This window comes from Anomaloglossus baeobatrachus, chromosome 4, assembly GCF_048569485.1.
Source record: "Anomaloglossus baeobatrachus isolate aAnoBae1 chromosome 4, aAnoBae1.hap1, whole genome shotgun sequence".
NCBI lineage: Eukaryota > Metazoa > Chordata > Amphibia > Anura > Aromobatidae > Anomaloglossus > Anomaloglossus baeobatrachus.
This window is the reverse complement of record NC_134356.1, coordinates 55,011,386-55,021,454: the sequence shown is the minus strand read 5'-3', so window position 1 is coordinate 55,021,454 and position 10,069 is coordinate 55,011,386. Positions and strand designations below refer to the sequence as shown.

The following is a 10,069-nucleotide window of genomic DNA, read 5'->3' as shown; positions in this document are numbered from 1 at the left end:
ACCGGAAGGTGATGGAAAAAGGATAGATGAGCAATTACACCGGAAGGTGATGGAAAAAGGATAGCTGAGCAATTACACCGGAAGGTGATGGAAAAAGCATAGCTGAGCAACTATGCTGGAAGATGATGGAAAAGGATAGCTGAACAATTACTCCGGAAGGTGATGGAAAAGGATAGTTGAGCAATTACTCCGGAAGGTGATGGAAAAGGATAGCTGAGCAATCACACAGGAAGGAGATGGAAAAGGATAGCTGAGCAATCACACAGGAAGGAGATGGAAAAGGATAGCTGAGCAATTACACCGGAAGGTGATGGAAAAAGGATAGCTGAGCAATTACACCAGAAGGTGATGGAAAAAGGATAGCTGAGCAATTACACCGGAAGGTGATGGAAAAGGATAGCTGAGCAATTAAATGGGAAGGTAATGGAATAGGAGAGTAATTTCCCCTCCATTAGAAAAGAGTTAATTCGCTCAGCTTCCCTGCTCTTTTTTTCTGGTCATTACATAAATCAGCACCTATTGCCCTTTATAAATAACTGAGCCATTGTCCACCTTCACTAAACAACCTAAGCTCATCCAAAGCAAGTTTGTAAATAGTTTTGAATTCAAATTTCCAATTGTTCTATTCTATCTCCATGGTAACAGACCACAAACAAACCCCGGTGTAGTCTGACCTACAGTAATAAACCCATCCACTTGTTCTCTACTTCCTGCTCATGTACTGAATGTTACATAAACAGATGGAAAATATCTGACAGATCAGACTACACAGACTGTGTGTAGTCTGTTACCATGGAGACACAATACAATACTTTGAGCTATAGACATAAAACGGTAAAATATCTTTGATCAAAACCATGTATAAAGTTGCTTTACATATTATCATATGTTCTTAGTATAGGAGATCATCATTAATGCGCCAATTGTTCCCCACAACCAAACTGAGCCGTAAGACCCCCCCCCCACCCCCCACCGCTATATACTATTCAGATCTGTATACCGTGGTGCAATAAAGGAGTATAGATGTGAAATTTCTGCAGTACCTGCATAGGAAATAGTCAAGTATTATGTTGCGTAGTTAGAGGGACAAAGTTTAGTCCAATATCGCCTCACTGCTCAACACGGAGTGATCAGAAGCCCCCTACCTGAATCTTCCTTCCATCACATCAGGAATACTTTTGTCATATCGTTGCAATGGAAGCGTTACCATGAACTACGGCGACCCACAGGGGGTGCAAATGCCACACTAACTTATGTAACCTGCTGCTGTGACATCAGTAACATACGTTGTATCACATAATGTATTGATGCATTTTAGTGTTTGCTGCAAAAAAAAAAACAAAAAAAAAAACAACAAAAACCTGCACATGCTATACATCACATAAGACATCAAATAAAGCATTAAACCAAAAGTTTTAAGGCAAAAGTGAAGTATATGGGATTTCTGGAGGAAATGTAGTAATACAGAAATAGGGTCATTCAAAACTAAACTTATTATAGGACCAGTTTTGAATAAAAATAGGAGAAATAAAATAAGTCCTTTTGTTGCCTTGTTGGTGGGTGGGCCGCTGCACGTCACAAAGGTCTTTACGTAAAATTTTAAACAAAACTGGGTCAAATTTATTTTACCGGTCTCCATCCACTTTTGTGACTTCTTCTCTGTGATCTCTACTCCCAGCTGTCACATGAACATTTGACAAGCTGCAGCCAATCACTGACCGAGGCGGCTCGCCACTGAGGCCATTGATTGGTTGCGCAGGGACATTTAACGACCTGCAGCCAAATCACTGGCAGAGACTGCTCACCACTGCGACCAGTGATTGGCTGCAGCTGGTTAAAATATCCCTGCTCAACCAATCATGAGCTGCAGTGGTGTGCCAACTCAGTCAGTGATTTGACCAGTTGGAGCCAATGTCCCTACTCAACCAGTCACTGGCCACAGTGGTGAGCTGCCTCGGCCAGTGATTTGCTGCAGTCAAATGTCCATGCGCAACCAATCACTGGCCGAAGTGCTGAGCAGTCTCGGCCAGTGACTGGCTGCAGCTGAGCAAATATCCCTGCTTAACCAATCACGGGCTGCAGTGGTGAGCCAACTCAGTCAGTGATTGGCTGCAGCTGGTCAAATGTAACTGCTCAACCAATCACTGGCAGCAGTGGTGAGCCACCTCGGCCAGTAATTGGTTCAGAAGGAACATCTGACCAGCTGCAGCCAATCACTGGTCGAGGCAGCTGACCACTGCAGCCTGAAATTGCTTCTGCAGGGACATCTGATTGACCAGTTGGAGCCAGTGATTGGCTGCAGCTGACCAAATATCCCTGCTCAACCAATTACGGGATGCAGTGGTGAGCCAACTTGGTCAGTAATTGGTTCAGCATTGACATCTGACCAGCTGCAGCCAATCACTGACTGAGGCGACTCACCACTGCGACCAGTGATTGGTTGAGCAGTCATGTACGGTTCACTGAGAGGGACTAGGAGGTAAAGAAAAATTGAGGGACTTGGGAGGTGCTGTAATGGGAGCTTTGGTGGGATCACAGAGTGGATTTTTGTTTTATGCCATTCCATTTGAAAATAAATCTGAAATGGACAACCCCTTTAAATGAGGAAATTCATTGAGAATAATAAAAAATAAATAAGCCTATGTGCTCAGAGCAGAGTAAGAGGTCATCATTGCATCGAATCCTTTTTTGGACATTCGCACGTCAGAGTTTTCATGGTCTGCAAATTACGGATGGTCTGAGGGTCTCCTGACCCAGACTCGACACCATCATAGGATAATAAATGGTTAAGTTTATTTCAGGAGACCACTGGTCAGTCCGTACATGGAACTCAGACATGTGAATGGAGCCTTATCTCCAGACTACATATCTATGTACAGTTATTAGAGCTCCGGCTGCAAAAGTCTCCACCTCTGCTGTGATTTTATACAGCTCCAGTGCAAATGGCCTTGACTGAAAACGTCCTACTCAGGATCAAAGTGCTGTAAGAGTGACATTACATGGCAGTACCCTGACCTGGTGATCCAGATCTGCCTTGTAAGTGCAGACGCATCATCACGGCCGCGGTGATTGATCGGTAAAGGCCAAACAACAGCCGACATCTTCTACTGCCCTTGGTAAATCGATAGTTGCGCTTTTCCCTTGACATTAAAGAGAACCTGCCAGCATGATTTAGCACTATAAAAGTTAAGACATGTCCACAATGGCGCTGTGATGCTGATTACATGGATACCTGCAGCGAATAAATCCGATATTTGGTTGCTGAATAATCTTCCTCTGCAGTCTTAATGATGATGTCATGAGTGCATCGGGGTGGGACTTACAGTAAGGTCGTCTTCTTCTCTGCGCCTCCGCCTGCCTCCTATGTTGTTTCTACATGCCAATGATTGTTCAGTGACCTGCTTCCTTTTTAAAATTGTGCACCGCGGTGGGCAGCGTCTACGCAATGTGATACTGCAGGTCTTCAATAAAATGGCTCTGGATGACGCGCATGCGCAGACAGAGATTGTAACTTAATGACCCCTTCATTAAATCAAAATCTCAAATTTGTGCATGAACAACATTTGACAACATTTCATGGAAGAAAATCTGTAGAATCACACTGCGCACTGTCTCCAATAAAATGGTGTCCGGTAGCGGCGCAGGCACCTATCAAGATTTTGGCTTAGTGAAGAGGTAATTGTACTGAAACCTCCATCTGTGCATGCGCCGCATCGGCACCATTTTATTGAAGAAACTCTGTAGAATCACACCACGTACGGTCTTCAATAACTGATATTTTGGTTTTGTGAAGAGGTAATTGTGCTGAAACCTCCATCTGTGCATGCGCCGCATCGGTGCCATTTTATTGAAGAAACTCTGTAGAATCACACCGCGTACGGTCGTCAATAAAATGGCACCGGCGGCGGTGCGTGCGCCGATCGAGATTTTGGCTTAGTGAAGAGGTAATTGTTCTGAAACCTTAACCTGCACATGCACCGCATCTGGCATAATTTTATTAAAGAAAGTTTGTAGAATCATACTGCGCACGGTCTCCAATAAAATGGTGTCCGGTGGCGGCGCATGCGCCAATCAAGAATTTGGCTTAGTGAAGAGGTAATTGTTCTGAAACCTCCATCTGTGCATGCGCTGCATCTGGCATCATTTTATTGAAGTATGCAGAATCCCACTGTGCACTGTCTTTAATAAAATGGCGCCGATCGAGAATTTGGCTGAGTGAAGAGGTAATTGTTCTGAAACATTGGTCTGCGCATGTGCAGCATCCGCTGCCATTTTATTAAAAACCTGTAGACCGCCTGCGGAATCACACTGCACATGCGCTGCCCACCATAATCATGGCGGCAACAGTGTGGAATCTCAAATAGCAGGCAGGTCACTGAATAATCAGTGGGCCTGTAGAAAAAACAGGAGGCAGGCAGAGGGGTGGAGGAGAAGAAGACCTTACCCCTAAGTCCTGCACAAGCGATGCACGGCTGACGTCATCACAAATACTTTAGAGGAAGGTTATTCAGCAACCAAAGATCAGATTTCTTCACTGCAGGCAGCCATGTAATCAGCATCACAGCGCCATTATGGCCATGTATTTATTTTATAGTGAAAAATCCTGCTGACCTGTTCTCTTCAAGTGTGTCGGCCTAACCCTGCCATCACACCTATGTGCATTAGAGCAGCCTTGGGTCTCCAGCACTTTGTAGCCACATAGGCAAATATAATGTTGTCGAGTTTGGATCAGGAGACCTGCGGCATCATGTACCGGGAGACAGAGGTGGGCGAGTCCGGCCCAAAACGGGAACTAGCTCAGTTTCTGATGAAGCTGATTTGGGCTGATGGAGCCCGATTTGCTCTCAAGCGAGGAGCCAGCGTCTCCATTCTTCTACCTCTCTACGCAGAAAACAGCCATTTTTGCCTTCTCCAACACAAAAGCCTCCATGAAACTTATGACATTTGGGGCCAAATAATTAAGCAAAGGGTCCGATGTCCAGGGTGCGATTGGTGTAGTTGAAAGTCGAGGAGGTCGGTATCAAGACCACATCAACCAAGCACATCAGAAGGTCTGCGTGCGCCATCACCCAACCCACTTTTTCAGCAAGAAGCAAACCTCTGAGGTCAAGTCCAGGGTTAGACATGTCAATGAATCTCGATACCCTACCGTTTTGCGTCTTCAGCCCTATGCAGAGCAATGTGTCACCAAAAAACGATGCCTGTGTGATCTGACACTGTGGTTAATGCCATCCATCGTACCCTACTTTGTAAGCTGGACAAACAAGTCCCATGGCTGACGAGTGACCGACTCTTCAACAGCCATCTTGGTCATGAGCGCTCCTGTGTTCTCGTTGAAAAAAAAAAAAAAGACATCTCTGCTGGAGGCTTATTTCCAGAAGACAACAGTCTGAAATCGGACAATCCCGATTGACCAGTTGGCCATCACCCCAACATTAGGGTCGGATGAACCTGTTGATATCAGTTGACATTAGTCTAATGTAAATGGGTGGCTTAACTATGAATCAATAAGGTATAGATGGAAGGAAGTATAAATGCTGTGGAGAGTCAGTGCTCTGCATAGGCATAAAAGCCAAAAACAGTAGGAGGTTTTTAAATCACGAACAATTGCACTGAAGCTAAACAAACTAGTTGGGAAGAAAGAAATGTCTTTCAATAGGTTTTATGAGCGCTTCTGACCTACCTAGGTTGAGAAATCAGCTGGGGTGTCTGGCCACTTAAAGGGATAACTATGCCAGGACCCGGACCTCATCAGTCACAAAATGTATCATGTATGTAAACTATTTTTATAACATTAACCCCCTCTTAAATGATAAATACTGTGTTATAGATTAATACAAATATTCGCCATGAATGTCTGGGTAATATGCTGCCATTTTCAGGCCACGACCAAAAATACAGAGCAACAGTGACACCTTCAGGCTACGAATGGAAATGCAACCACAATTATAGGAAGGAATGGGGTAGAAAACCTCTTCTTCTAAAGCTGTGAAGAATACCTAAAAAAAAAAAAAAAATGGATTCTCTGCCCCCGCCTTTACCCCATATTCTTTTTTTTGTAAACGTAATATAATTTAAATAGCCTAAAGAGAAAATAAAATAACTAATCCTCAGAACGAAGCCTATCAGTAATAAGTTTCCTGTACATTTTTCGGCGTGGTGGACTACAGGGTCTCCTAGGTTGACATGCGAGCTTCATACCTAGATCGTCCAGTGTTTAGGGGGATCACAGAGAGAACACAAGTGCAGTCCCACCAGTCACCGCCTCACAGGCACAATGTCCACAAACCTCCCAGAACTTATTCTCCGCACTTTGGTCTCCAGGTGGAAAGGACCGTGCTTCTGGTAACCTGTTCCTCTGCAGGAACCAAGACGGCCGGGGACTAAGGGGCGGCGGGTACCACAGGTCCCAAGTCGAGCTCCACGTGGTGGCTCAGCCACACCGCCTCACAGCCGGACTCGTTGTCTTCCGTCGGTCGGATGGGGGTGGGCTGGTTTCTGAAGTCGTGCTTCAGCTTAAAGCTGACGATCACCTTTCCTTTCTCTTGCAGAGGGGTCACCTTGATGAACACCCCGACTTTGTTGGCCTTCCTGAAGGCGACAACGCTGGAGGAGAGAGGAAACGTATTAAAAAACAAATAATAAACAATAGCTAAAATAAAAAGCATAAAACGTGAAATCACAGTTTAGAGGAACATAAATGGCTATATATGCAATTGCTTAAAAGGGAACCAATCACCAGGATTTTCCTATAGAACTAAAGCCAGTGCTATACTGGCACTATCAGGCGGATTCTATATATAGGCTAGGATGTATAGGTTTTGAAACACAAGCAAGTAAAGTTTCTAAAATGAGCAGCTTGTTGAGTGGCAGCAGCTGCCGATCAGCTGATGGTTGGGGTGGGTATTCATAGCGATTCCTGCCCCCTGCATGTCCGTCCTTCCCCGGTTATTTATGCCAATTTTATTCTAGAATAGTTTTACTAAGTGCTAGAAGGACCTGTGCTAATATCCTATCCATGTGACCAGAAGAGGCGGGGTCTCAGCCAATAAAAAAAGTTGCTTCCTGGTATCAGCTATATTGGCTGAGGCCCCGCCCCTTCTGGTCACATGGGTATGACATCAGCACAGGTCCTTCTAGTCACTTAGTAAAAGGATTCTATAATAAAACTAGCCTAAATAATGGTGAGGACGGACAGGCAGGGGGCAGGAATCACTATGAATCCCCCCCCCTCAGCTATCAGCTGCTGTAGCTGCTGTCATTCAAAAAGCTGCTCATTTTACAAACTTTACTTGCTTGTGTTTCAAAATCTACACATCCGAGCTGACTACTACAGGTATGTATAGAATCAGCCTGATAATGTCAGTGCTATACTGGCACTATGTTATATAGGAATATCCTGGAGATTGGTGCACTTTAAGGCGGTATCCCCATTGGCAAGAAACACCATCACTTCTTTATTAATGGGGTCCAACATCTAGAACCTTCACAGGACCCGTCGCAAGGCAGGACCCGTGGCGCCGCCAGAACCGACCGCCGGGCCCGGGTAAGAACTTGCTTAGAGATCCACGGTCCTCCAGGGCCGCATCCTGAGGTACCCGTCAAGGACAGGAAACCAACTGAGGCGGGGAGAGGACCGCCCTTTTTATCCTGAAGGTTTCCTGTCCTTGATGGGCGGATCCTCTCCCATGGTGCCGTCATAGGGTGAGGGGAAAACATGGCTGCCATAGAGGATATATACAGCTGAAAAGGCCTACAGGGAAGCAGCGGAAAATATGGACTTGCGCCTCCCGGCCGGGTCCTTTCTGTTTGGAAACATAGCCGAGCCAATCTTTTTCCTAGTCATATGATATATATATATATATATATATATAATATATAATGTATCATATTGGACCCCTCTAACATCAGGACATAATCCTCCGAAATATCAGCAATAGGATGAGATCAAGTAAATCGACTCTTACTCCGGGTCGTCCTGGAAGTTGGCCGGTTCTGCCAGCTCGTCATATTCGGCAGTGGCATCTTTCCCAGCGAGGACCAGCTCCTTTGTTGGTACGATCACCTGCAATAAAGGTCATTATTAGGAGACGTTCAGGGACAGAGATCAGGACATGCAAAAGTGACTGATCCTTAAAAAAATCCCTTTAAAAAGGGAGAATTGCCATGTTCATGGGGTTTGCTAGAAAGTGGTACAGGAGAGGCGCCGGGCATTACCTTGGCAGTGCTGTTAATATCATGGGGGTCTCCGTCTTCGCAGGGCATGAGCATCAGATGGGTCAGGCTCTCCACGGGGTTAGTGAGGGTCAGCAGTACTTGGCTCTCCTGCAACAAAATGGAATAATCAGTCCGATCATAATAATGGCGGGCTGGACGGTGACCACGGACTTCCGACCAGGCACTGTGCTTACAAGGGGGAAAGAGGAGAGAGAACGCAACGTTATATAGGTGGGGTAGAAGCCCAAAGCCCTCTCTAATACTCGATTAATTAGGCTGTCTGCTCCATAATTCACTCCCGGTAATACTGGGTCAGCCCAGGGTTCTACTAAGAGCACAACCTGGCTAAGTGAGGGTGCATCACACAAAGCAAGAGCCGACATCCCGGGGATGTGTGTGTCAATATCAATGAACATTTGGACATGAGGAAGCGATCTGGAAAGTGGGTCCCCAAATGTTTGACAACAGATCAGAGAAGCAGCGAGTGACAAGTCCTCGGTTCATTTGTCAGCGTTTCCGGACTGATAAGAACTTCCTGGATCGACTGGTCACTATGGATGAGACCTGGATTTATTTGTATGACCCTGAAAACAAGAAGCAGTCAAAAGAGTGGAGGCACAGTGGTTCTCCTCATCCAAAGAAGTTCAGGGTGCAAAAATCAGCTACTAAGGTGATGGCATCTGTGTTCTGGGATAAGGAGGGCGTGCTGCTAGTGGACTACCTTCAAAAGGGTTCCATCATCAATGCAAGGCATTACATTGAACTTTTGGACCAATTGAAAACAGCTCTGAAGGCAAAAAGGCGCGGCAAGCTGTCCAAAGGAATCTTGTTCATGCAAGACAATGCCTCCGCTCACACTGCACAAGAGATCACGGCAAAAGCTGGGCGACCACCCGCCTTATTCACCAGATCTAGCTCCCTCCGACTATCATCGGTTTCCAAACATGAAGAAACACCTCAAGGGTACCAAATTTCACACCATTTCTGATGCCAGCCATGGCTGCTACAGATGCCTGGTTTGAGGCACAACTGAAATCCTTCTTTTTGCTAGGCTTAAGGCCCTGTCACACACAGAGATAAATCTGCGGCAGATCGGTGGTTGCAGTGAAATTGTTGTGGACAATCAGTGCCAGGTTTGTGGCTGTGTACAAATGGAACAATATGTCCATGATTTCACTGCAACCATAGATCTGCCAAAGATTTATCTCTGTGTGTGACAGGGCCTTTACAGAATTTGGAATACTGATGTAAGAAGTGTGTTGTCATCAGTGGAGAGTATGTGGAATAAATGTAAAGTTTCATCATCCTCGTTTCTTTCCGGGTAAAGCCAAAGACTTGGGCGACACGGTGGCTCAGTGGTTAGCACTGCAGTCTTGCAGCGCTGGGGTCCTGGGTTCAAATCCCACCAAGGACAACATCTGCAAGGAGTTTGTATGTTCTCCTCGTGTTTGCGTGGGTTTCCTCCGGGTTCTCCGGTTTCCTCCCACACTCCAAAAACATACAGAAGGGGTTTAATACCGTAAAACCATACGTCACGTCCACGCTATGATTTGCAATGAAAAATATTGCGTGGCATCTAGGCCCTGGCATTGAAAAAGTGCCATATTTTTAGCCAGTGTAAACGTTAAAGGGTCACATGATGCAGATGCCCCATCCTTAGATCACTTCTGACACCAGAGACCCCACCGACCGGCTGCTATTAACTCCATTCAATGTGTTGGGTCCTGCAGATCGGCTCCTATTCCTGTGCATTGCAATGTGTTTACATCCGGCTGCCCCCAGAGCGTGTGACGGTGGATCGGTGGCGGTGCTGGATGTCAGACCCCCTGAGATTTGATACTGAAGACCTACC

The 10,069-nt window shown here is 45.8% G+C and overlaps 1 protein-coding gene across 1 annotated transcript in view; it reads right to left on the bottom strand.

The window, feature by feature from the left end:
- Positions 1–313: 313 nt before the first annotated feature.
- The window catches only part of DCTN4 (dynactin subunit 4), a 60,749-nt gene continuing 50,993 nt past the window's right edge, over positions 314–10,069 (bottom strand). Inside the window, exons 9-11 of the mRNA XM_075343368.1 lie at positions 8,218–8,369; positions 7,968–8,065; positions 314–6,606 (exon numbers count right to left, since the gene is read on the bottom strand). Coding sequence (XP_075199483.1) covers positions 6,384–6,606; positions 7,968–8,065; positions 8,218–8,369 — 473 coding nt within the window. The 3' untranslated portion in view covers positions 314–6,383. The remainder of the gene's footprint in view (positions 6,607–7,967; positions 8,066–8,217; positions 8,370–10,069) is intronic.